We start from the raw sequence: 27,370 nt of genomic DNA, 5'->3' as shown, positions 1-27,370 counted from the left end.
AATTTCGGCGACAGTTGTTTCAAACAATTCCGCTGCGATTCAGGCCTTGGAGCAAAATATCACGCGTGTCATTCGCCTATTTTAAGTCGAAATTGTCGAACTATTCAAGGAAAATTGGACTCAACGGATGGACCATTTGAGACGAAGCCGCAGCCATCACATCATCATCATCTTGGCGTTTTGAATAGTTATTAGCTTTTACGAGTACGATATGCGAAGCTCTTTAATCAAGAGGAGGCGAAGTGAAACTTTTTTGATGAAAGGGCTTCGCTGCTCTTGATCTAGATATACAGATATTATATTATATATATACATTAGTTGTTGGAATCGAGTGAAAATATCTCTTTGAAATCCTTCCTAAATTTCATTACGGACGATCGCTGGTTCCTAGAAGTACAGAAGCCCTGTTTAAGAACTAAAACTTAAAGAACTAAATCTCGTACAAATCAATTAATAAAGATTTCGTGAGTACTACATACTTACATACATTTTTATTTATGAGAACGAAAACCCCATAACATTAGTATTGATTTTGTGATTTCTTTGAAATATGGTTTTCAAATATTTTTCACAACTCTTGCAAACATCAAAAATTGAGAAACTAAAGAAAATATAAAAATATATTTTTCATAATTTTTTTTATTAATTATACAAACACACGTGAAATGTCCACGAGATTTACTAAGACGTTATCGGTTAGTTAGCCACAATCCCATTTCAATTTCCATTTTGAATATTTTTATACTCAAAACAGGCAAATAAATTTCATGACTATAAGCTATATGCAATCAATTTCCAAACGAATTCTTTAGATTCAATATGTGAGGAATTCAAGAAGCGCGTACAGTCCGGCATACGCAGGCGCATCTTCATAATTGATCTCGAAGAAGAAGCGAAACAACTGGCACTAAAAGGTGAGTAGTTGGAAATAGCTCGTAAATAATTTTCCTCAACCATCTGCAAATAGTACGCAACACGAAACGCTTTGACAATTACACCGTCGCTATGAATGCCATCGAAGAGTGTTTAGCCGAATACCGTCGCACGTCTCATATAATTGCCGAAGAGAAGAAATTCAGTTTAATCGATTATTGGATGGATAATCTAAATGTGCCCACTGGTGCAACATTACTCAAAGAACAGCGTAAGTCGAGCAAAAAGTCACTTAAAAAGACACCATCTGTTTTACCGAAATCACCACCGAAGCTAACAAAAGCGTCAAAGATGTCAAGAATAGAGATGGAAAAGAAAAAGTCCGTGTTAACATTCCCAACCTGCCCACATTTAATGCCGAAACAACACAACACAGTTGGACGACCTGAACCACTCTCCAAAAGGAAGGTAAACAGTTGTGTGAGACAGAGAATAATATTTACAATTGACTGCGCTCTCTCTCCTTGCTCTCTGTCTGTGTTTTTTGCAGTACATACAAGACGAACCGGAATATTCGAAAATTTTCATAATCCTCATTGGCGATATGGACAATGACTTCTATGTGAAACTGTTGAGGTATGTGACACTTTGTCGAGTGAGTGGAACTCACATATAATTTATATACTTTTATTAGTTTATGTCTTTTTTACTAGTACTTATTGCTTATAGATTTGCAAGTTTAAATATATATCCACATTGCATTGACAGCTTCGCAGTTGTTTGCTAATACTTGAAAGTGTTTTAAAACTAATTTTAAGCTCATGTGTCAGCTGCAAGGAAATGCAAATGTTACACTTCGTGAAACTTAACAAACAATAAATTACACTTTAAATGCCGTCAATAAGACCCGCGACACCCCTACCAATACTCCTTAGAAATTGTTAACCGTTTCTGAATCGAAAGATAAGCAGTGCTACAGTAGAAGGGATTGCTTATTACAATGTCCTTCTAAAATATTTTCCCAACAAAACCAACTCGATACATGATATCTGTTGGCTTTTAGTTTCGAGGTTTGCTCCCCTAAACATTTATATCAAGCTCTACCGGTACAACACTAGGTTACTATAACCTTATAAAGAGGAACCCAAAAGGCTTGGCTGTCGAAAAAGGTTTGTTAGAGCAACTCTAATTTTTATTTAGCCATTAATACCCGCACCTATTCCCACACCAGCCCAGGTCTGTTCATATACTAGTGATTATATCTTGTGTCCTGGTACGAAGTTCCATAGGAGGAAAGGAAGTATACTATGTATAAAAATCTTCGCACATCAGCGAAGCCTACAGCTGCAGAAAGAAGTTTAGTTAATATTAAGAGGTTCAAGATGAAATGATTACGAAATAAATTTTCTCTAACGACGCTACTGTTTACCTCACTCATTCAAATAAACATTTCCAAGTGGTTCTCCCATTACTTGCAATACACAAGCAACTCCTTAGCTTGTCCCAAACATTTAAGGAAACTTGAGTATAAATACCAACAGTATGCCAAGTATATATTAAGCTTTGTTTGGGAAGATGTATAGAGTTTATCAAAAAGCTTGCAACACATGCATCATGCTTAAGTGCAACATAAAATTGCAATAGCAGCATTCGAATTTATGGTATATCCAAGATGCAAAATATTCATACAAACTTACACAAACAATCCGAAAGGCATGCCAACATGTGCGTAGAACTATTCGCATGATGTATGCAATATCGGTAGCAACGCATTTACTTACTTATTTGAACGTAAACTTAAGGCAGCTTAACGCGATTTGCATATACTCGTAAGTGCCATTTCGCATTTGCATATCTTTCGGCTGTCAGTTGTGCGTAGGATATACCATAACGGTAAGGAAGATAGTTTGTTATAATGTTGGTAACCTCTTGGTATAAAGGGTGTTTACTGTGGAACTAGCCCTATTTTCTTAATCTACAAATCTCTTGGAATCCAAGAGAGTCTTAAAATTAAAATTAATAGAAACAAATCAATTTTTCCACTCCAATATACTCTCCGCAATATACTGCAAAATTAAAGCAATGTTTGATTCAATCTTCGAAACTATTTTATTTTTTATTTAAATAAAAGATCCTAGAAGTTGAATCCTCATGGACAATAGATAAGGAAGTGACAAGACAATTCCACCGCGCCTTGCTCTATACAGCTTTGGAATTCAAGTTATGATCGTTGACCAGCGCCTGCTGAGCTCGCTTGAAGTTCAAATGTCCAGGACTTAAGCAGAAATCGGAGAAACGACTTGACTCCAAACGGATGAAATTGGTGGAAGGATGCTCTTCCGAGCCAGCTCATCAGCTTTGCCCTTCCCAGCGATTCCGCTGTAGCCGGGTACCCTTACGAGTCTAATACAGAGAAAGCTTTAAGTTATTGAGGTCATGCACTCCTTTATGAGTCTTAAGTAACTGTAAGCTCAAAGCCAGTAGAGGCGATCGGCTGTCGGAGTGAAAGCTCTTCTCTCTGCAGAAGCTGGAATTCAGAGTAGTAATTTACTACTGCCTTGATGACAGCCACTTCCGCATGAAATCCCGCTACAGGCGTCAGGTAGTCCGCCAGAGACTCCACTACCTACTCTTTACCATTGCCTCGATCCATCCGTGAAAAAACTCACTGCAGCTTACCGTCAAGGGAGGGTTTTGTGTTAGGAGAAATGCAATCAAAGCAGTGGTGAATTTCAGTGCGTCAAGAATTTTCAATACCTTAGGTATTAAAAGTGGCTCAGTTTTTTTTGCACTTCTGGCTAATCCACCTACTCCCCCTACCCACTTGATATCCACAATTAGATACCATTGGGTGAGATCGTAAACGGTGTTCAGGAATTTTCCTTTTACTGAAAGAGCTACATCGTCCACGTAGGCAACCACCTGCCATCCTCATTTCGCAAATTCCTTCAAAAAGAAGAAGGAAGACAAAGTAGACTATAGATCATATGATTAGCTTCGATCTCAAACTTATTAAGAGGTCCCATAATCGCTTCCGGGCGTACATTGTTAAAGCTACCCAACGCATAATTTTCATGAGCTCTCTCCATGCATGACACTACCGGATGCAAGGTAGTCTTGACCGGCCAACATTTGCTGTAGGCATGCTAAGCACTTAGTAGCCCATCCCTTGGCTCTCCAGAGTTTTCAATAAAGGAGAAACTGATAGACCTAAATTCCTTAGCATCAGAGCTTATTCCGGCCTTCGGAACGAACGCTTTTCTAACATACCTCCAAGCCGCAGATATATGACCTAATCTGTTACAATTCGCATGGATAGGGATCAAGTAACTTCATGATACCTTTGCTGTACGCTAAAGCTGTTCAGGTATAATTCCGTCGGGTACCGAAGACTTAAACGGTTTAAAAGTGTTCGTGGTTCACGTGAGATGACGCTCGCCTTCGAACGCTCTTCTTGAAGCTCTCCAAACGGGTACTTTTATCGTAGATAGATTTAGTGGAAACTGAGTGTTCAAGAGTAGCCCTATCGACTCCTATCTACTCACAGTCCAGTTTCCAGACCCATCTCTCGGAACGGAATAGAATTCTTGGCCAGAATTCACCTAAGCCCAGACGATTCATGACAGGCTACGCTTTCGCTGAATGCTCTCCAGAAAAACCTTTTGGCCTTCATAATCTCAGTCTTATATATAGCACGACTCACTTTATACAGTGCCCAATCTGATCTAAGTTCGATTTAATAAAAATTAATCTGATTTCCAATTACTCTGGTATCCACCAACGAGATATTATCTTTCGTTTCTGAGTTTTCAGAGGATACAAGCTGTCAAGGACAAAACTACAAATAGAATTGAAGACTGGGACGCACTCATTACTCGCGTTGGTCAGGCAGATAGCCTTGAGCTTCGACAATAGAAAGAGCTGATCAAATCTTCTTACCGTAAAGTTCCCAGTCCGTATTTCTAAAGTTTCTGTATGGTTCTCTGACCGGACGTGCTCTGGCCAGATTAAAACTAATATGGGTCTCCGCCAGAATTTTTTAGTATCTAAATGTCTAGATAAATATAATTGATTCGGTACTTAATCCTACCCTCTTTATGCCTAATATATTGATAGGTATGTAAGATATCTTAACAAAATTAAGTGATTGCTTTATCTTATACAAAGCTTAGTTTAGTGCCGAGAATGAGTGGAATCGGTCCACGATACACAATATTTCAGCCACCGCATAGTGACTTCAGCTGCCCTCGAACTTAGGCCTGCTTTGCTTGTTATTGTCCTTGTGGTTTTAAATATTGTTTGATGTGCTAACATTTGCAGCAGTCAAATAATCTTGAACTCGTTGTGGCAAAAGTCTGCAAAGAGAAGAAAAAATAATTTTAAATTATTTAAGATGCATATTCGCTTTTAAACGGTTGTACTTATTTACACTAAGAGACGATAGATGAGGGCAGTGAAACTGGGTATGATAACCTCTACTTCTCCACATAACATTCCCGATACAGCTCTCTGTGCGACTTCTTCACTTTCTAGTAATGGAATTACCTTAGTGAAGCCTCCTTCTTCAGCCAACTGGGTAACCCTAGCGTTAGTTCGAATAAAATATGGAAATACGGTAGTAAGGTGAATACACCTGAAGCCTTCAATCTTTAGTTCGGCCCGCAATATTCGCATTAGGGTACGTACAGCGAACTTAGTGCTGGAATACGGTTCGGCCTGCGCGAATGCTTGTAGGCCTAGATAAAATTGCAACTCAAAACAATTGTTACTTTTTAGTGAAAGTATTTGTAACTTACCGGCTATAGAGCACATAGCCATAAGATAACCTTTCCTAGCACGCTTCATATTCTCCATGAACACGCGGTTTGTCTGGATAAAGAATTTAATATATTTATTAAATGATATTTTAATCAACTTTGATATCAACGCCATGTTGTTAAATTCTTCGATAACTCACCCAGAAATGTGAAGTATAATTAACATTAATCATCGCTTCAATTTCCTTCACTGTGGGCTTCAGCCTATCTGAATGCATCAGTAAGCCTGCATTATTCACGAGTATAGTGGCGAAGCCAATGTCATTGGTTAGCTTTTCATTGAGTTCCACAATTTCATCGTATTTGCTGACGTCCACCTATTACAAGAGCCATTATTGGACTAATTGCGATGTGTAAATTAACTGTTAATTCACTCACCTTATAAGCTTTTGCTTTGACGCCATATTTCTCGGCGATTTCTTTAGCTGTCGTCACAGCCAAGTCGTAATTGATATCACATATAGCAACATGGCAACCTCTCGCCGCTAATTCTATGGCGATATTTTTACCCAATCCACTTGCTGAACCAGTGACCTTGAATTTTTTTTTCAATTTACTATTAATAGAGTATTCAATTTAATAGTATTGCACTAAAAATATGGTGTATAAGAATATCGACGTGAAATCATTAAGAACTACATATATAAATGTATTTGATTTCTGCTATAAACATTGTATGTTTACGATAATAAGTGAAATCGTAAAGAGTTAAAAAAAGTTTATACCTTATTAAATAAATGGAATAATATTTATACCATAGTCCAACTCTAAAAACTCAGTAAAACATTTAAACATTATAAATACAATATAATAAAGTAGCCGTAAAATAAGCAATAATATAGCTATGCAAATTAATTTGTGACATAACATAATTCACTAGCGCAGTAAACAGTTATACTGCGAAATATCGTTTTTACTCGCCTAAAAACCATAATCTTTAAGTTTTTATAATATAAAATTAATTTATTTTACGGGCAACTCGACCGACAGACTGGCGCACATCCGGCGATCAGTTTGACTCGGCATCCTGATCATGCTTCTTATAATTAAATTAAAAATTAATTAATCTATTTAGTTAAATTGTACTTAGTAACAAAACTTTTTTGCTTTTGATTTTTTAGCGCTAAGTTTTTCCGCTAATTTAAATATTGGGTAGTCGAAAAAGTCTTTTCGTATTTCTAATCAAACTTCAACTCATTTTTTTATATTTATAATGAACTTTAATGAACCAAATATGTACCAATCTGGTCGACCACTTTTTGCCATTTTTCCGCCAGAGACATTATTCTATCAGTGTAAAACTTTTCTGGTTTCTCGGCAAAAAACTACAACAAGCAATTTTCACAGGCTTCTCTTGAAGCCAACTTTAATCCATTAAGAGAGTTCTGCATTGACCGAAACTAATGGTAGTCCGATGGTGCAAAGTCAGCGCTATGTGGTAGAGCCATCAAAGTTTCCAAATCAAGCTATCCCAGTTTTTGCCGAGTCATCAAAGATGTGTGTGATCTAGCGTGGTCCTGATGCAAGACGAAGCCCTTTCGGTATATAAGTTCTGGTCAGTTATTGACAGTAAAATGTAGAATTAATCGTTTGACAAGGCTGGAGTGGATGATTCCTTTCCAATCCCACCAAACACCAAACATAACCTTTCGAGGCGTCAATCCTGGCTTTGCGACCATTTGTTCAGCTTCGCCACGCTTGGACCATGTTATTTTTCGCACTTCATTGTCGTATTTAATACACTTTTTGTCTCCTGTTACCATTCGCTTCAGAAATAATTTGATTTCATTTCGTTTCAGCAAAGAATCGCAGATGTTAATTCGGTCTATTAAATTTTTCATAGACATATATTCATATCGTACCCAAACATCAAGGTTCTTTTTGTAGCAAGCCTTTTTTAAATGGTTCAAAACCATTTTATGATGAATGTTAAATTCCCTAGTGATGTCATGGCTGTTTATGTGACGAACCTGACCAGTCTTTTCCATAATTTCATCGACTTTTTTAACTATAGGTCGACCAGAACGTGGTGCATCTTTCACATCGATATTTCCAGGACGGAAGCGAGCGAACCATTGTTGAGCTACACGAACTGATACAACATCTTCTCCGTAAACTTCACAAATTTCACTGATGGCATGCGCGGCATTTACCTCTTTTTTATACAAAAATTTCAAAATAAAGCGAATTTCTTCATTATTTTCACTCAATTTTGAACAGCTGTTAATTTTTTTCCGACTTTCCCGAATTTAATTTTTTTAATAAATGAAGCTTAAAATCTCACCTTTCCAACACTATATGGTATGACACAATGTGATTGGTAGCACTGGAGATATTCAACTGCAACCACATCCATTGACAAAATACGAAAAGACTTTTTCGACTACCAAATATTATGACATTAGCCCAACTTGTCTTTTCGAAGTCGTATGAAAGTCTTTCACAAAACATGGCAATTTGAAATTTCTGAAGTATATTGCAACTTTGAAGCACCGAAATTCGATTTACTTCAGCTTTTGCCCGAAATACCACATAATTATTTTCTTTAATAATAATTGTATTATTTATGTTATATGAAACATGCACTTACAACGGCCACTTCATTTTTAATAGATTTTTCCTTTTTACGTCGGCAACTATCAATATTGGTAATTATAGAGGATACTACAAGCACTATAGGAAATACGAAAACCGCCAATGATATATAGATGATCCAGATAATCACTTTGTGGAAACTTTTTCCAAACATTTTTGAAACACAAGTAGAAGCTTAAGCACTAAACTAAACGAAAGTATCACTGAATAAACTATCTCTTCGGTGTCATCGTATAAATACCTGTATCTGTTTAAACTTGAGAAAATATGTTCATTAGTACTCATAAAAATAAGTAAATGAATATTTATTAACCTAGCGATAAGATAAAGAAAAAAAAGACGTTAACTTCGGCTGCACCGAAGCTAATATACCCTTCACAGGTGCATTTCTTTTAGTAACTATGTGTTCAGTTTGTATTGAAGCGGTATGCTATAGTAATCCGATTTGAACAATTTTTTCGGAGATTACATTGTTGCCTTAGAAAATAACCTACAAAGTGCATACCAAACTAAACAGTAAACTTTTTGAACCTAGCGCCCCTGGTGGCGCCATCTATATGTCGACTGCTGCGTTAGAATCTCTGCTATCTTAATCGATTGTCCAGTGAAAATTTCATGACATTTCATTGATTGGAAGTGAAGCTATAGCGTTTTAAGTGTCAGTATGTTTGTGTTATCGGTGCGAAAATGAGCTTCGAACAAAGAGCCAACATTAAACTTTGTTTAAAAATTTGTAAAACTTTTACCGAAACGCTTCAATTGATGAAACAAGTTTATGGCGCTGATTGCCTATTCCGTAGCAGAGTGCACGAGTGGTTTCAACGTTTTCAAATTGGTCGTAAGAACATAAATGACGATCAACATGTGGACCAATCAAAATCCGTGATTACCGGAAATTCCATCGAAAGTGTGCATGAATTCATCAAAAATCAGCCGAAATCATCATAGAAATTCATGGAATTGAAATTGAACATCTCAAAAACATCGATTTATCGCATTTTGACCGAACAATTGGGATTACGAAAGGTGTGTGCACGGTGTGTTCCGCACAAATTGACTGACGACCAAAAATTGCTCAGAATCCAACATTCGAAGGACGTCATTAAAGAGGTTTATTTGACCAAAAATCACATTTTCACCATTAATTACTCCCCGTATTGACCTGATATGGCACCGTGCGACTTCTTCCTTTTCGGAAAAATGCATTTGCCCATGAAAGGACAGCGTTATGCAGACGTAGACGCCATTCAAAAGGCTTGTACCGGCATACTGGCGGCCATACCGGCCAACGAGCTAAAACACTCGTTCGACATGCTTTTGGACCGTACAAAAAGCTGTATTGAAGCAGAAGGAGACTATTTTGAATAAAATAAATTGATTTTGCCGAAATAGCATTTGTTCTGTTTTTTTTAAGTCCTGTTTACTGTAGAATGCACCTTGTATATCAAATTGCGTGAATATGTCTCGTCAAATGTAAAAGTATTCCATACAAGAACTTGATTCCGAACGTTCCTTCTGGGTGTTACAAACTATGTACAAACTTATGTACTATGCCCTGTTTCACGGTATTACATTATTTCTATGAATAACTAATACCAATGTCGTAATGCTATACTAGTGAGAAACTACCTGCAAGACTTTCAAAGTTAATCTCACAGAGAATATTGGATACGTGGCTACCTTTCCATTAATAAAAGTGCTCTACGGCAACCTTTTCAAGGTCGTGAAAAAAAAATTATTCGATGCGGATCTCTAAATACAGACGCCATAACCTTGCCAGCCGATTGTTGACTTTTTCCACGCTTTGGTGTTTCATCCATTGTCACATATCGACACAAAAAATCCGGTTTATTACGCTTAAACATCCCCAAACACTGGTCCGAATCATCAACTCGTCGCTGTTTTTAGTCAAATGTGAGCTCGCGCGATACCCAGTTTGCACGACCTCTTTTCCGGGTCCACTGCGATCACCATCTTCGATGCTTATTTCAGCACGCCTAAACTTAGGATACCAATCTTTGATGGTTGATTTTCATGGGACAGTGTCCGGAAACTCACATATATCGGCCAATTTGAGAGTTATTTTATTGCAATTGAGAGAACGTATTTTTCTAATTTGCTACACTTTTTAACATAAAGTTTTGCCAACGCCTCAAAATACTTATCCGTCTTCTTTCAAGTTGAAAGATTATAAAATTTTCGGTTAAATCTGGACTTAGCCTTTTTTACTTGTCTTCATACTCTTGCAACCTGTTCCTGCAGAGTAGGTAGAAGGGCAGCCCTGTTATCTTTCGGGCTCAATTAAAATTAGCTGTGCCATTTTCATGCACTTGTCGTAGACCTTTTTATTATTGTTATCACGTTTCATCTTCTCTTTCAAACCATTTTGTGGTTTCGATGAAGTTACTAATGTCCGATAAGCTTTTTGTAGACATCCATTCAAGGTTTGGTGCTTGATGGATTCCAAGTGTTCTGTGTCGGATCTGCGATAGGGCTGGGCATTCACAGAGAAAGTGGATAATTGTTTTCTTATTCCCTACTATTTCGCAGCCTCGATAGATTTTGTTATAGTACATACCCTATTTGGACGCATGTTCTCCAAATGCCCAGTGCCCAGTTATGGTTCGTTAACGAAAATGTTCCTGTGGCTGGGAATCCAAATCAAGTCTAGGTGGAGTTTATCTTTTAGTGAGCTCAATGCTTTCTTCCAGTTAAGGACTATGCTTGAATTAGTATGCTCCTTTTCAATTCTCGTCTAGAGGGTATCCTCACCTGGAAGTGTCTAAATCCAGGTTTAACCTGTGTAGTGCTTTTTCCATAATCTCACTTATTGTTGAAGGAAACATGCCTGATACCAACAATACTATGTCGTCTGCGTATGCTATTGCTTTCACCCCTCCGCCGTTTAGTTGGAATAGTATTTCGTTCAGCACTACAACCCATCCAACACCATGTGTCAGAGCATTAATTATCGTGCTTACTTCTATATTATTAAAGGCTCCCTCTACATCAAGAAATGCTGATCGGTCCTTTATGTATGCATATTGGGATTTCGATAACGTATCCGTCCGTGGTTGTTCTTATATATAAGTCCATTAGCCTTTCTAGTATGAGGTGTGTTCAAAAAGTATCGCGAATCGTAACTGACAGTTTTCTTCGATTGCAGGGGCGCGGTGCATCATAAGTTCTTGCCACAGGGAAGAACGGTCAATAAGGAATATTACCTGCAAGTTATGCGCAATTTGTGCGAAGTAATCCGCCAGAAACGCCCGGATTTGGGAAGAACAAAAATTGGCTTTTGAACTACGATAACGCCCCTGCTCACACACATCGTTGCTTGTGCGCGACTTTTTGGCCAAAAACAAACACACTAATGATGCCACAGCCATCGTATTCCCCAGATCTGCCCCCCTGTGACTTTTTCTTGTTCCCTAACCTGAAGAGGCCCATGAAAGGACGACGTTACGTTTCTCTTGACGAGATAAAGACGGCATCGAAGGAGGAGCTGAAGAAGATAAAAAAAAATGATTTTTTGAAGTGCTTCGAAGATTGGAAAAACCGTTGGCACAAGTGTATAATATCTCATGGGGATTACTTTGAAGGGGACAAAATAGATATTCATGAATAAATAAATAATTTTTGAAAAAACACAAATTTTGGTTCTGAAACTTTCATTGAAAGCTTTCTTTAGTTGTGTTCTCAGATACTTAAGCTCAAAGCTTCAAGTTCCACCAAGGAGGAAACTTTCTCTTATTCAGAAGTGTTAGCGGAGTGGATTTATTGAAAGTTGTTGTTAAGATTTTTCTATCTTATTTACATACTTCTGTATCGCGTTCTTGATTACTATACTCATATTGCGTCCTTTTTCAAGGCATTTTGTTGCTTTCGGCTACAACATTTGAGAAAAGTACTGAATTTCTCGCGAATGCTGAAGAATATCCACGAGTGATCCGACATGGAGTGATGCGACATCAGACATCTTCCAGTCATCCGCAACGAGACTGTCTGTGTCTGTTGGTAATGTGAGGTTCAGTACTTCCTCCCAACCCGGAAACCTAGCTTGGGAAAATAAGAGTGACTCACCTGCGGCAGAGTATTATCACCTAAAACTAAACGAGGTTATATAAATGATCAGGATGACGAGAAAACTAGGAATCCGGGATGACTGTCTCTCTGTCCGTGGGTCCAAGCAAGCTGTAACTTGAGCAAAAATTGAGATATCTTGATGATACTTGGTATGGGGCCTAATGGGCCTAATCGGACCACTGCCGCGCCATATCTAAACACTAAATTAAGATATAAAACTGTAACAACGGAAGTATTACAAATTTTTTAATAGAAGCACCTATTAGTTGTTGTTGTATGGTGTACATTACTATCCGTTGATTGCGAATATCCGTTAATTTACACAATAAAATAACACATATTTACATTAATACACATACACATGTTCTTTAGATCAGAAACAGCACCAGTTCGAATGAAACAGAAAATACAGTTCTATTATTAGCGGGGAGATGAGCCTATTCGCGATCGTAAGCGAAGTTTTAATATCAGTTTATATTTTGCAATAATAGATACTACTTGGTTCTGGCAGTGAACGAAGGCAAAACGAAATATCTCCTGTCATCAAACAAACAGTCGTCGCACTCGCGACTTGGCTCTCACGTCACTGTTGACAATCATAACTTTGAAGTTGTAGATAATTTCGTCTATTTAGGAACCAGCATTAACACCACCAACAATGTCAGCCTGGAAATCCAACACAGGATTACTCTTGCCAACAGGTGCTACTTCGGACTGAGTAGGCAATTGAAAAGTAAAGTCCTCTCTCGACGAACAAAAGCCAAACTCTATAAGTCGCTCATAATTCCCGTCCTGCTATATGGTGCAGAGGCTTGGACAATGACAACAACCGATGAGTCGACGTTACGAGTTTTCGAGGAAAGGTTCTGCGAAAGATTTATGGTCCTTTGCGCGTTGGCCACGGCGAATATCGCATTCGATGGAACGATGAGCTGTACGAGATATACGACGACATTGACATAGTTCAGCGAATTGAAAGACAGCGGCTACGCTGGCTAGGTCATGTTGTACAGATGGCTCTGAAAGTATTGGTGAAATCGCTCTAGAACTTCGATCAATATCCCTAATAGTTATAATAATTTCCTCCCCTCTAGATGATTTTTCCCTCATATGCCCCATATATTAAATTTAAAACCATTTTTTTTTTGTTTAATTTCTATATATTCTATTATTGGTATTAGATATTTGAATTAAATTAAGCGCTAATATTTCTGAATCTGAATGTGTTCAGTTGCCCTCGAAGAAAGACCTGCTTTACTTGTTACTGTTTTATTGATGACCTAACTGCTGTAACAATCAACCAATCTTGAACTCGTTGTGGCAAAAGTCTGCAAAGACAAGAAAAAATAGTTTTAAATTATTTAATATTCATATTTGTTTTTAAACGGTTATGGTTATTTACTCTAAGAGACGATAGTTGAGGGCATTCAAACTCGGTATAATAACCTCCACTTCACCACATAACATTCCCGATACAGCTCTCTGCGCGACTTCATCGCCTTCTAGAAATGGATATACCTTAGTGAAGCCTAAATCTTCAGCCAACTGGATAACCTTAGCGTTAGTTCGTATAAAATTAGGAAATATGGTAGTAAGGTGAATATCACTGTATCCTTCAATTTTTAATTCGGCTCGCAATACTCGCATTAGGGTACGTACAGCGAATTTAGTACTGCTATACGGTTCCGACATCACCATTGTTTGTAGACCTAGGAAAAATGTAATTCAAAACCATTGTAACTTTTTTATACTCTTGCAACCAGTTGCTACAGACTATTATAGTTTTGTTCACCTAACGGTTGTTCGCATCACCTAAAACTAATCGAGAGAGATATATAGTAGGTTTTTAAATATTATATATACATGATAAAAAAATTAAATCTGACTACCTGTCAGTCCATCCGTTCAAGCTGTTACTTGAGTCAAAATTGAGATATCTTGATGAAACTTGGTACTCGGGTTCCTTGGCACAAAAAACGCCCATAAATCGTCATAAACCGAAAGCACTTAATTAATTGCCATAACTAAGCACTTAATTAATATACAAAACTGAAACTTGGCACAGGGGATCGAGTATGGAGCACCCGTGAGCAAAAAATTTAAAAAGTGGGTGTGGCCTCGCCCTCTAATCAGTTTAAGGGGGTGTTCTGGTCTAGAAGCATGAATTTCAGGTAACTTTTAAAGTGTCGTAAAAAAAGGCAATTTCGGGATGGGGCTAGTTCCAACCATAGACAAGCCAATAAATAGTGAATGAAGACTCTATAAAAATTTCAAGTAAATCGGTTCAGTAGAACCTGAGAAATCGTGGGTATCGTTCCGAAAAAGTCAGCTTTGAGAAAAAACGCGCTTAAAGTTTCGCGTTCCGGCCGAACCAGTTTGGATCCCGGGTCAGAACAATAATTTGAATTTTGAAAAATCCTCTTGTACACATATTCCTGAATAGTTAAAGTTTGAAAATATAAAAAAAAAATTTCGACAAGGTAGCGCAAAAATAACCTTCCGATTTTTTGCCTGTAATTTTTTAAAAAAATTAAAAACTTTGATTTTGTTTGATTACTTTTTTTTGTCTTTTAAATTTTTTTACATCAAGTCGAAAATATGATATAATGTAAATGGCCGCCGCCACAGTTGATTGTCATTTGAGCCCTTTTTATGGACATTTTCCATCACTTTGGCCAGAACTTCCGGCGGTAGATCCTCAAATTCTTGACGGGTATTGTCTTTAAGTGCTGCAAGAGTCTGAAGCTTGTTGACATAAACCCACGACTTCAAAAATCCCCACAAAACGAAGTCTGGAGCGATCAAATCAGGCAATCTTGCTGGCCGTGCAAATCGGCAAAACGGGAGATTTGGCGCCCGGGAAATACATCCTTCAGCATATCGGTTCTGGCACGTGCAGTGTGTGCCGTTGCACCCGCCCATTGGAACCACATGTTTTCCAATCCCAATTCATTAAATTGCTTCAAAAAGAAATCGTTGATCATTGCTCTGTAGCGCTCACCACTCACAGTAACCGTTTGGCCCGCAACGTCTTTGAAGAAAAAAGGTCCGATAACTCCTCCAGCGCAAACAGCACACCATACAGTGACTTTGAGCGGGTGTAATGGCTTTTCGTAGGTTACACGCGGATTTTCAGTGCCACAGACGCGTAAATTTTGCCGCCAAGATGGAAGTGGGCCTCATCACTCATGATTATTTTTGATGAAAAATCATCTTCCTCTTGGTGGTGATTAAGGATGGCTTGAGCGTATGTTAGACGCGATTGGCGGTCACCAGCTAACAGCTGATGCACCGTCTCGACTTTGTACATCTTCAAATCTTATACCAAAATTCGCTGTAAACACCGTCGGCTGTTACCCATTTGCGTGGCACGTCGTCTGGTCGATATCGATAGCGCTTCCATGACATCCCCGGCAACAGCAGCAATATTCTCTGCTGAACGACTACTCCGGGGTCTGCCACGCCTGGCAGCATCTCGTGCTGTGCCAGTCTCTTCGAAACGAGCAGTTAAACGTCGCAGTGTTTCACCAGTAGGCGTCGGACGGCCAGGAAATCTGCGACGAAATTCACGTTGTGCCAAAGTCACCGACCGTTTATTGGTCAAAAAAATAATCACCAATAACCCGCGTTTTGGAGCAGTGTAGCGTACCATTGTTCATTTACGTGAATTTCGCATGTGTTTACTACACAAATGTCAAAACAGAACTTACATTAGAAGTCAATTGCAAAATTTATAGCATCTTCTGATAGGAGGATTACTTTCGCGCCACCCTGTATATAAAACAGTAAAGCTACAAAAACCAAATTCGCCCAGCACAAATATTATAAAAATCTTCTACCAACAGTGTGAAAATGGATAAAATCTGAAGATAAGCCGCCCCTCCCCATATAATGGTACTGTTTAAAACCACTAAAAGCAAAATAAATCAATACCTGATTATGCCAGAGTTATTACCTTTTAGCTTCAAATGGACAATGATCGTAGCACCTCCTACCTATTTATTTGTTTATTTTAATAAGACCTAACAAAAAAAATAGTTCAAATATAGACCGTTTCGTTTGATAATCTGTTTCCATCTAAACGGTAACTTCATAATACCTCCCTCGTAGAAGCCCCCCTCCTTATTTGTGAAGAAATCGGGCAGCCACTTTTCACAAGCCTCTTTTGAGTTCAACTTTACACCAGCAAAGGCGTTTGTCATGGTCATGAAAAGGTGGTATTTGGCGCTATGTCCGAGCTATATGGACATGGCTCCCAACCGAGCTCCCTAGCTTCTGACGAGTCATCAACGAAGTGTGTGGTCTTGCGTTGTCCTGGTGGACCACTACACTCTTCTTCTTCTTCTTTACTGGCGTAGACACCGCTTACGCGATTATAGCCGAGTCCACAACAGCGCGCCAGTCGTTTCTTCTCTTCGCTACGTGGAGCCAATTGGATATTCCAAGCGAAGCCAGGTCCTTCTCCACTTGGTCCTTCCAACGGAGTGGAGGTCTTCCTCTTCCTCTGCTTCCCCCGGCGGGTACAGCGTCGAATACTTTCAGAGCTGGAGTGTTTTCGTCCATTCGGACAACATGACCTAGCCAGCGTAGCCGCTGTCTTTTAATTCGCTGAACTATGTCAATGTCGCCGTATATCTCGTACAGCTCATCGTTCCATCGAATGCGATATTCGCCGTGGCCAACGCGCAAAGGACCATAAATCTTTCGCAGAACTTTTCTCTCGAAAACTCTCAACGTCGACTCATCTGTTGTTGACATCGTCCAGGCCTCTGCACCATATAGCAGGACGGGAATTATGAGTGACTTATAGAGTTTGGTTTTTGTCTGTCGAGAGAGGACTTTGCTTCTCAATTGCCTACTCAGTCCGAAGTAGCACCTGTTGGCAAGAGTTATCCTGCGTTGGATTTCAAAGCTGACATTGTTGGTGGTGTTTACGCTGGTTCCAAGATAGACGAAATTATCTACAACTTCAAAGTTATGACTGTCAACAGTGACGTGAGTGCCAAGTCGCGAGTGCGACGACTGTTTGTTTGATGACAGGAGATATTTCGTCTTGCCCTCGTTCACTGCCAGACCCATTTGCGTTGCTTCCTTGTTCAGTCTGGAGAAAGCAGAACTAACGGCGCGGGTGTTGAGACCGATGATATCAATATCATCGGCATACGCCAGCAGCTGTACACTCTTATAAAAGATTGTACCTGCTCGATTAAGTTCTGCAGCTCGAACTATTTTCTCCAGCAGCAGATTGAAGAAATCGCACGATAGGGAGTCGCCTTGTCTGAAACCTCGTTTGGTATCGAACGGCTCGGAGAGGTCCTTCCCGATCCTGACGGAGCTTTTGGTCCCGCTCAATGTCAGTTTACACAGCCGTATTAGCCAAATACAGACATTGCGGCATAAAGGCAGCTCCTTTTCGTACTGTCGAAAGCAGCTTTAAAATCGACGAAGAGGTGATGTGTGTCGATTCTCCTTTCACGGGTCTTTTCCAAGATTTGGCGCATGGTGAATATCTGGTCGGTTGTTGATTTACCAGGTCTGAAGCCACACTGATAAGGTCCAATCAGTTTGTTGACGGTGGGCTTTAATCTTTCACACAATACGCTCGATAGAACCTTATACGCGATATTAAGGAGGCTAATCCCACGGTAGTTGGCGCAGATTGTGGGGTCTCCTTTTTTATGGATTGGGCATAGCACACTTAAATTCCAATCGTTGGGCATGCTTTCGTCCGACCATATTTTACAAAGAAGCTGATGCATGCTCCTTATCAGTTCTTCGCCGCCGTGTTTGAATAGCTCGGCTGGCAATCCATCCGCCCCCGCCGCTTTGTTGTTCTTCAGGCGGGTAATTGCTATCCGAACTTCTTCTTGGTCGGGCAATGGAACGTCTTTTCCATCGTCATCGATTGGGGAATCGGGTTCGTCTTCTCCTGGCGTTGTGTGTTCACTGCCATTCAGCAGGCTGGAGAAGTGTTCCCTCCATAATTTAAGTATGCTCTGGGCATCGGTGACTAGATCACCTTGGGGGGTTCTACATGAGTATGCTCCGGTCTTGAAACCTTCTGTAAGCCGCCGCATCTTTTGGTAGAATTTTCGAGCATTACCCCTGTCGGCCAGCTTATCAAGCTCTTCGTACTCACGCATTTCGGCCTCTTTCTTTTTCTGTCTACAAATGCGTCTCGCTTCCCTCTTCAACTCTACACTCTTCCTGTTGGCCAATTCTGAACGCTTCTGGTCGGTCGTCTGCTTTAAGCAGTCGGCGGTGCTCGCAGTAGATGGTAGAATTGATCATCTGGCTAGTGGATCATTCCCTTCCAATCTCACCAAACACACAGCAAAACCTTCCTGGCCGTCAATCTTGGCTTGGCCATTGTTTGGGGCGATTCACCGGCCTTCGAACACGACCGTTTTCGCTTGATATTGTCGTATGTGATCCATTTTTCGTCACCAGTCATCATCCGCTTCAAAAATTGGTCGAGTTAATTCTGATGCAGCAGCATAGCGCAGGCGTTGATTCGGTCCAGAAGGTTTTTATGTGTAAAATCATGCGGCACCCAAACATCAAGCTTTTTTGTGTATCCAACCTTCTGCAGATGGTTTAAAATGGTTTGGTGACTAATTCCCATCTTCCGGGCGATGTCACGAGATGCCATATGCCGATCTAACTCGATGTTTTCCATGATTTGATCGGTATTCGTCGTCACAGGTCTTCCACCGGCTGGCTTATCCATGGTGTCGTTTTCACCCGCTCTGAATCGTCGAAACCATTCCCCCGCAGTTCGAAATCTCACGGAACGTTTCTCCAGCGGATTTGCCTTTAACGAAGGAAAACTTTAAAATACCGCAAATTTCGGCGTTAGTGAACTCCATGTCTATAACTGTTGAACGCAATATCCAAACTAATCATGCATAGCGTTGTTTTGTAGGTTATGTCAAGACCTTTCAAAGATATATGGTATTGCCAGATACGAGCCTTGTAGTGCTTTATACATAGCCGCGAAATTCAAAAAACAAAAATGCGGAAGGGAGATATTTAATACATAACGGGTGATTTTTTTGAGGTTAGGATTTTCATGCATTAGTATTTGACAGATCACGTGGGATTTCAGACATGGTGTCAAAGAGAAAGATGCTCAGTATGCTTTGACATTTCATCATGAATAGACTTACTAACGAGCAACGCTTGCAAATCATTGAATTTTATTACCAAAATCAGTGTTCGGTTCGAAATGTGTTTCGCGCTTTTTTTATCGACAAATTTTGTTCAGCGATGAGGCTCATTTCTGGTTGAATGGCTACGTAAATAAGCAAAATTGCCGCATTTGGGGTGAAGAGCAACCAGAAGCCGTTCAAGAACTGCCCATGCATCCCGAAAAATGCACTGTTTGGTGTGGTTTGTACGCTGGTGGAATCATTGGACCGTATTTTTTCAAAGATGCTGTTGGACGCAACGTTACGGTGAATGGCGATCGCTATCGTTCGATGCTAACAAACTTTTTGTTGCCAAAAATGGAAGAACTGAACTTGGTTGACATGTGGTTTCAACAAGATGGCGCTACATGCCACACAGCTCGCGATTCTATGGCCATTTTGAGGGAAAACTTCGGACAACAATTCATCTCAAGAAATGGACCCGTAAGTTGGCCACCAAGATCATGCGATTTAACGCCTTTAGACTATTTTTTGTGGGCTACGTCAAGTCTAAAGTCTACAGAAATAAGCCAGCAACTATTCCAGCTTTGGAAGACAACATTTCCGAAGAAATTCGGGCTATTCCGGCCGAAATGCTGGAAAAAGTTGCCCAAAATTGGACTTTCCGAATGGACCACCTAAGACGCAGCCGCGGTCAACATTTAAATGAAATTATCTTCAAAAAGTAAATGTCATGAATCAATCTAACGTTTCAAATAAAGAACCGATGAGATTTTGCGTTTTTTATGCGTTTTTTTTAAAAAAAAGTTATCAAGCTCTTAAAAAATCACCCTTTATATTCGTAGTACAGTGTTGCTACAGTACTCGTACTATTCAAATCAACATTTTGCAATGTGTCGTTGTCACAGTTTATTAGGTGTTGCATGGTTAGGGTATCATTACAGTTGATGCAAAGTGGTGGTGATTCTTTTGAAAGTAGATACTCGTATTCGTGCGTTAGTTTAGTATGGCCGAGTTTAAATCTTATCAAAACAAGTTGCTGGTGTTTTGTCTTAAAATTCGATTTGCTGCCATGTTGTTGATATAACTGATGGATAGTTATATAATGAGCTTTAATTTTATTTTCATAATTTGAGACACGTTGTTTTTCAATGAAGTTTGCGAGGCACGTTTTTATATCGTTTTTGGTGTAGTTGTTGATTAAACAAGTAGGATGAGTGTGTGCGTCTTTTGCTAATGGATCGGCGTTTTCATTACCTGCAATATTTACATGAGCTGAGCTATAAAATGTTTATGTTTTTGCCTCGTATGAGAGTATCTTTGACCCAACGTTTGAGAATATCGCTAAAATTCGCCGATTTTAAAGCGTATATTTATGAGAGACTGCCGGTGCATACGAGTATTATTAGATTACGGCTTTTGGGTTTTAATTTTGCGGCTCAGCCCTACCTTACTTGTTTCTGAAACTATTTTTAACTTACCAGAAAAAGAGCATATGGCCATAAGATAACCTTTCTTTACACATTTCATATTCTCCACGAACACGCGATTTGTCTGAATAAAAATTTAATATATGATATTTTAATCAACTTTGATTTCAATGCCATTTTGCTAAACTCTTCGATAACTCACCCAGAAATGTGAAATATAATTAACATTAATCATCGCTTCTATTTCCTTCACTGTGGGCTTGAGCCTATCTGAGTGCAGCAGTAAGCCTGCATTATTCACGAGTATAGTGGCGACGCCAATGTCATTGGTTAGCTTTTCATTGAGCTCCACAATTTCATCGTATTTGCTGACGTCCACCTATTACAAGAGCCATTATTGGACTAATTGCGATGTGTAAATTAACTGTTAATTCACTCACCTTATAAGCTTTTGCTTTGACGCCATATTTCTCGGCGATTTCTTTAGCTGTTGTCACAGCCAAGTCGTAATTGATATCACAAATAGCCACATGGCATCCCCTCGCCGCCAATTCTATGGCGATATGTTTACCCAATCCACTTGCTGAACCAGTGACCTTGAATTTGTCATGAATTGAATATATAGTATGTCTAAAATGGTTAACTCTGAGAATAAATGATATACTATAAAGTATGTAACTAAATTACGGCGATTCCGTTTTACCAAAAACCCAGGCTTACGAATGGTAAAAGCCTTCAAATACGGTCGATAGATCGTTGAATACATGTCTCGTTCTGGATGATCTTCGACTTCTTCAACTGATGAAAATATTAAAAAAGTGAATAATATGGTGATTCAAAATCGTCAGGCAAATGTTAGAGAGGTTCCGAGAGAGCTCGACATTTCTCGCGAATACGTTCGAATGACTTTGGTGGTTATTTTAAATACGAAACGCGTACTTGCTCAACTCGGCCCGATAAAGCTGAATTTGTTTTAAAAAGAGTACCGTAAATTAGTCTCCTTGGACATGCTTGATTCGCGAATTCCGAACCCATACTCATGGAGAGCTGCCGCTGAGACATGATTTTATGGTTTTGACATGCAAATCAGTCAACAATCATCGCAATGGAGGAAAAAAACGAGTCGACACGAAAAAAAACACGTCAAAGTCGCTCAAAAATCAAGGTTAAGCTCATTGTTTTTTCGATATTCGTGATTTGGTGCATCATGAATTTGTTCCGGAAGGACAGACGGTCAATAAGCAGTTCTAATTGGTCATAGTGAGGCGTTTGCGTGAAAGCATCCGTCGAAAACGCCCAGATTCAAAATTCAAATTCAAATTCTTTATTAAGTAGAAAAAAATATTACATTATAAACTTAAATAGCGTACAATTCACAGAATATGGTATATAAACCTTAATTCTACAACATTTTTCTTTTTGTTATCACAGATTTTATTTATTCTATAAAAGGTATTTCAGAGGAAAGTACTACTATATAAAAACCTCTGCTATAAATCTTACAAACTAGTTTGTATTGTTCGACTAAATGGTGAAAATACTAAGTTATTATGGATATAGATTAGATACTAATATATTGTCAGAGAAAGCACAACGTATCACGAATCTGTCAGTCAATACTTGAATTTGTTCTGGTATTAGTTTGATGTTAGAATGATTATGAAGTCTTATGGTAGAGAAATCCCAAGGAAGACCAAGCATCATTTTAAGGATTTTATTTTGACTTATTTGCAGTTTTTTTAAATGCGACGCAGCGGCTGTGCCCCATGCAGGGCAAGCATATAAAATTATGGATTGGAAAACTGTTTTATAGATTACTAATTTGTTTTCTTTGCTCATACTAGACTTTCTATTAATCAAAGGGTACAGCATTTTTATAGCTATGTTGACTTTCTCTTGTATGTGTTTTATATGTTCACTATATGTAATTCTTTTATCAAAAATGACACCAAGATATTTCACAGAGCTGGCCCAAGGTAATTCGTGATTTTCCAGTTTGAGCCTTGAGCTTGGTAAATAGCAAGGACTCCTTTTTCTAGTGAAAAAGATAGCTTGTGTTTTACTAGCGTTAATTCTAATTTTCCGTCTTTTCATGTAGTTTGAAATGTTGAATAGTGCACCCTGTAACTTAGTTACTATGTCATTGCCAAACTCATGCGAATAGAAAATTGCAGTGTCGTCGGCATACATAGCATAATGACAATTTTCAATTCTTGGGAAATCGGAACAGTATAGTGTATACAACAAGGGGCCAAGTACTGATCCCTGCGGAACTCCAGCCGGTAGTTGAATCATGTCGGAGTATTCATTATTTAAACACACACAAAAATAGCGATTGGTCAAAAAACTTTGAATTATTTTTACAAGATGTAATGGAAAGTGAAAATTAACTAATTTATGTATAAGACCATTATGCCACACTGTGTCAAATGCTTTTTCAACGTCCAGTAATATTAAACCAGTTGACTTTTTGTTTTCGAAGTTTGACTTTACATGATTAGAGATACGTTTAATTTGGTGCGTTGTACTGTGAAACTGTCTAAATCCAAATTGTTCATTTGGTAATATTTGATTAAGATTTATAAATAGAGACATTTTTTGTTGAATAACTTTTTCAAAAATTTTGCTAAGGCTACTTAGAAGACTAATTGGTCGATAACTATCCGTAATATTAATTGGTTTACCAGGCTTTCGGATTGGTATGATTTTTGCAGTCTTCCAGGTGCGAGGAAAATATTGCAATTTTAGACAAGAGTTTATTATAAACGTGAAATACAGTATGGCTTCTGTAGGCAGATATCTTAACATAATATTTTTAATATCATCATGACCTGCTGATTTTCTTAGTGGGGCTCTACGAATTAAATCTCCAACATATTTTTCGTCTACAAATTCAGACTCAGGAGTGTCTAATGGTGACGAAGTAAGTTGGGTTAATGTTGTGGTAACCAAATTTTCCTGCATTGGTGTGCTAAGTTGAGTTGACACTTTATGATTTTCAAGGAATTTATAAGCGAAGAGGTTAGCTTTTTCATTATTGTTAACAATGATTTTATCCTGATTATGTAAAGGAGGGATTTGTGTATGTTTTTTGCGTAGTATTTTGCAGATGTTCCAGAAGGGCCTACTTCTACTTTCAAGTGAGCTAAGCTTTCTTTTCCAAGATATTGCAGTGCACTGGGATATTAAAATAGATCCAGATGAAGTAATTAATGATATGGCAAACAAGAAGAAAAGAAAAATATTACTTATTTAAGTTACAACTACCAAATAATTTAAGTAATACGTATATGAATTTATATTGTTTTTTTTTAATAAACAGAAAATTCAAAGTTTATATATGTTTTTACTTCAGCCCCCCCCGAAATGAAAAGCTGGCTACGGGCCTGCACCTCTAGAGAAGAAAGCAATATTTGGGACCGAATTTGAGTTTAATTTTAAAGAATTTGGAAACTTTCTAATAAAATATACTTATAAATTTCCATCTCTCACTTGTCTGATTTGGAATTTTGACCTGCTTCACGGAAAACATGACCGCCGTTAGAATGAAAAAACTGTATAAAAAGGGTTTCCTAAGGTCAGCTGGAAAAAATAATCATAATAGGATACTGCAAGAGGACAGTGATTCGAAATTTAGGCAAACACTCTAATCTGTCTGTAATCTCTGTAAACAAGAAAACCAAATCGTTCCTTTGGAAGAAGTCTAACGGTGTGAAATCACACGGTCTCGGTGGCCAATAGCCCAAAAGGTGAAATTATTTGTTCACCGAAGTGTTTTCTCAATAAATCCATTGATTGATGCAATATGTTGGAAGAGGCGTCGTATTGTAGAAACCAAATGTCACCGAGATCACGAGCTTCAATTTCAGTGATCAAATAGTCGGTTATCATGCCGTAATCACGGTCGCCACAAACCACACCAAATGGTTGTTTTTTTCTTGATAAACTGGCAGCTCTTGAATCCCTTCTGGTTGCTCTTCGTACCAAATGCGGCAAGTTTGCATGCCCATTTAGCCTAATAGCTGAGCAAAATTTAGCTCGAAAATGTCGGATCTTTTTGAAACTTTTCAAGGGTCTATAGAGGAAAGGTCAAGCGGCTTCAGTTCTTGCACAAGCTGTATTTTACGCTTTCTTGCGCCAAATCACTCCAACAAGGGCATTCGCCATGGACAGGAACAGGTGGTAATCACTTGGCGCTATGTCCGAGCTAAATGGTGGATGCGATAAAACCTCCCATCAGAGCTCCCGTAGCTTCTCACGAGTCATCAACGAAGTGTGTGATCTGGCGTTGTCCTGGTGGAACACTACTCCCTTCCTGTTGGCCAATTCTGGACGCTTCTGGTCGATCGCCTACTTCAAGTGCCCCAGTTGTTCGCAGTAGATGGTAGAATTAAGCTTCCGGCCATATAGAAGCAGCTCATAGTGCATAATTCCCTTCCAATTCCACCAAATACACAGCAAAACCTTTCTTGATATTGTCGTATGTGATCCATTTTTCGTCGCCAGTCATCATCCGCTTCAAAAATGGGTCGAGTTCGTTCCGCTTTAGCAGCATATCACAGGCGTTGATTCGGTCTAGAAGGTTTTTTTTGCGTCAAATCATTCGACGCCCAAACATCAGTATTTTTTGTGTATTTAACCTTCCGCAGATGGTTTAAAATGATTTGGTGACTAACTCCCATCTTCCGAGCGATGTCACGAGATGCCACATGCCAGTTTAACTCGATGTTTTCCATGATTTGATCGGTATTCGTCATCACAGGTCTTCCACCGGCTAGCTTATCCATGGTGTCGTTTTCATGCGCCATGAATCGTCGAAGCCATTCCCCCGCAGTTCGAAGTGATAGATAGTACACCCCCCCTAAACCACCATTAATCTCAGGGAACGTTTTTCTAGCAGATTTGCCTTTAACGAAGGAAAACTAATCATGCATAGCGTCGTTTTGTAGGTTATGTCAAGACCTTTCAAAAGTTGTATAGTATTGCCAGATACAAGCTCTGCAACGCTTTATATGTACATAGCCGCGAAATTCAAAAAACAAAAAGGCGGAACGGAGATATTTGACAATCTAATATACATATGTTCATATATTATGCCCAGTACGCCGATTATGTTGACCATAAGGTCTTTCCACGATGAAATTCTAAACAATACTAAACAAAAATAAAATGACAGCTTGAGACTACGCAAGCGCGATCTGACAAAAAAGAAAGAATATTGAAAAAAGTACCTCTACTTGGATTCCCCGTTAGTTGTATTATTTGTATTATATTATGGTAAACATTTCAATGCACTTACAACGGCCACTTCATTTTTAATAGATTTTTCCTTTTTGCGTCGGCAACTTTCAATATTGGTAACTATAGAGGATACTATAAGCACTATAGGATATATGAAAATCGCCAATAATATAAAGCTGATCACGGTAATCGCTTTGTGCAAACTTTTTCCAACCATATTTGAAACACAAGTACAAGTTTTAACACTAAACTAAGCGTAAAGGTATCACTGAATTAAAATTTCTCTATGAAATCACTTCGGCGTCGTCTTATAAATATCTGTTGAAACTTGAGAAAAAAATTTTATTAGTATTCATAAAAATCAAATTTAAATTTATTTACATAATGAGAAACTAAGCTGACGCAATCGAGATTGCTGCGTATTTTGCAATGCTATACTAGTGAGAAAGTAACTACAAGACTTTCAAACCTAATGTCACCGTGCATATTGAGTATGTGACTACTTTTGCATGAGTATTTATTTAAGTTGTGTTTGTGAGAGACTATAAAGGCCACCGCCACCGGCCACCTTTAGGTGAAATCGATGTGTGATTTCTGACCCACTCAACCAATTTCAAACTAATGCCTTAAATGACATTCCTATGTCACACTTCAAAAGTGGGCTAAATCGGACTGCAATTACTCCTACTTCTTATATAATGCAACTTTAAATTCCATCTTATTACTAAAATCGCGTAAAAAAAATTAAGTGCTTTTGAATATTTCGGTATAAATTTTGCAAAAATGTATGGCATTCCATCTCGAGTATAAAAATTGTTAACATCGAACCATCTCTTTCTTCATATGCGGTCGTTTTTCGGCGATTTCTTCTTTCAAACGGTCCAACAATATAATGGATTAGTCGCTTTTGATGGTCCTTCCTTTTTTAAGGTAGTCAATAAAAATTACTAAATGCTGAACCCAAAATACAGATGCCATAACCCTGCCTTTCCACGCTTTGGTGCGGGTTCGTCGTGTACAGTCCACTAGGATTGGACTGCGGAGAGAAATGATGGAGCCATGTTTCATCCATTGCAAAAACTCGGGGTTTTTTACGCTTGAACATCTTCACAAATATTCGTGAAATATAAGATGTACACGTTCAGTTAGTTGATATCTTATTTGGAACAACTTCAGT

At 38.7% G+C, this 27,370-nt stretch overlaps 2 protein-coding genes across 5 annotated transcripts in view; one reads left to right on the top strand and one right to left on the bottom strand.

The window, feature by feature from the left end:
• The first annotated feature begins 559 nt into the window (after nt 1-559).
• Nucleotides 560-27,370, top strand: part of LOC105224179 (uncharacterized) — a 59,067-nt gene continuing 32,256 nt past the window's right edge. For both annotated transcript variants that reach the window (XM_011202182.4, XM_011202181.4), the window contains exons 1-4: nt 560-695; nt 755-914; nt 968-1,341; nt 1,424-1,509. In XM_011202182.4, the coding sequence (XP_011200484.2) occupies nt 666-695; nt 755-914; nt 968-1,341; nt 1,424-1,509 (650 nt within the window). In that variant the 5' untranslated portion in view covers nt 560-665. The remainder of the gene's footprint in view (nt 696-754; nt 915-967; nt 1,342-1,423; nt 1,510-27,370) is intronic.
• On the bottom strand, nt 4,897-26,538 carry LOC105224174 (short-chain dehydrogenase/reductase family 16C member 6). 3 transcript variants are annotated; one of them, XM_049459365.1, is made up of 6 exons: nt 26,252-26,538; nt 6,069-6,224; nt 5,831-6,007; nt 5,670-5,742; nt 5,303-5,609; nt 4,897-5,228 (listed from the first exon to the last, which is right to left on the bottom strand). In XM_049459365.1, the coding sequence occupies exons 1-6, from the start codon at nt 26,408-26,410 to the stop codon at nt 5,162-5,164; spliced, it is 939 nt and encodes a 312-aa protein (XP_049315322.1). In that variant the 5' UTR covers nt 26,411-26,538; the 3' UTR covers nt 4,897-5,161. The 3 variants fall into 3 exon arrangements, with proteins under 3 accessions (XP_049315322.1, XP_049315321.1, XP_049315320.1); XM_049459364.1 differs by lacking the exon at nt 26,252-26,538 and adding an exon at nt 8,281-8,510; XM_049459363.1 differs by lacking the exons at nt 4,897-5,228; nt 5,303-5,609; nt 5,670-5,742; nt 5,831-6,007; nt 6,069-6,224 and adding exons at nt 13,496-13,699; nt 13,774-14,080; nt 21,004-21,076; nt 21,155-21,331; nt 21,393-21,548 and having other exon boundaries at nt 26,252-26,495.

The sequence above is a fragment of the Bactrocera dorsalis genome, chromosome 5 (genome assembly GCF_023373825.1).
Source record: "Bactrocera dorsalis isolate Fly_Bdor chromosome 5, ASM2337382v1, whole genome shotgun sequence".
NCBI lineage: Eukaryota > Metazoa > Arthropoda > Insecta > Diptera > Tephritidae > Bactrocera > Bactrocera dorsalis.
This window is presented reverse-complemented; position numbering and strand designations above follow the sequence as displayed.

Bases quoted from the DNA above. Each gene is read 5' to 3' on its own strand.
- LOC105224174 (XM_049459365.1), bottom strand. From the start codon at position 26,410: ATGGTTGGAAAAAGTTTGCACAAAGCGATTACCGTGATCAGCTTTATA. The intron at 6,225-26,251 runs GTAAGTGCATTG...AAAAAATTCAAG, and splicing joins TTAAAAATGAAGTGGCCGTT to GTCACTGGTTCAGCAAGTGG. The intron at 6,008-6,068 runs GTGAGTGAATTA...CTCTTGTAATAG, and splicing joins TCAAAGCAAAAGCTTATAAG to GTGGACGTCAGCAAATACGA.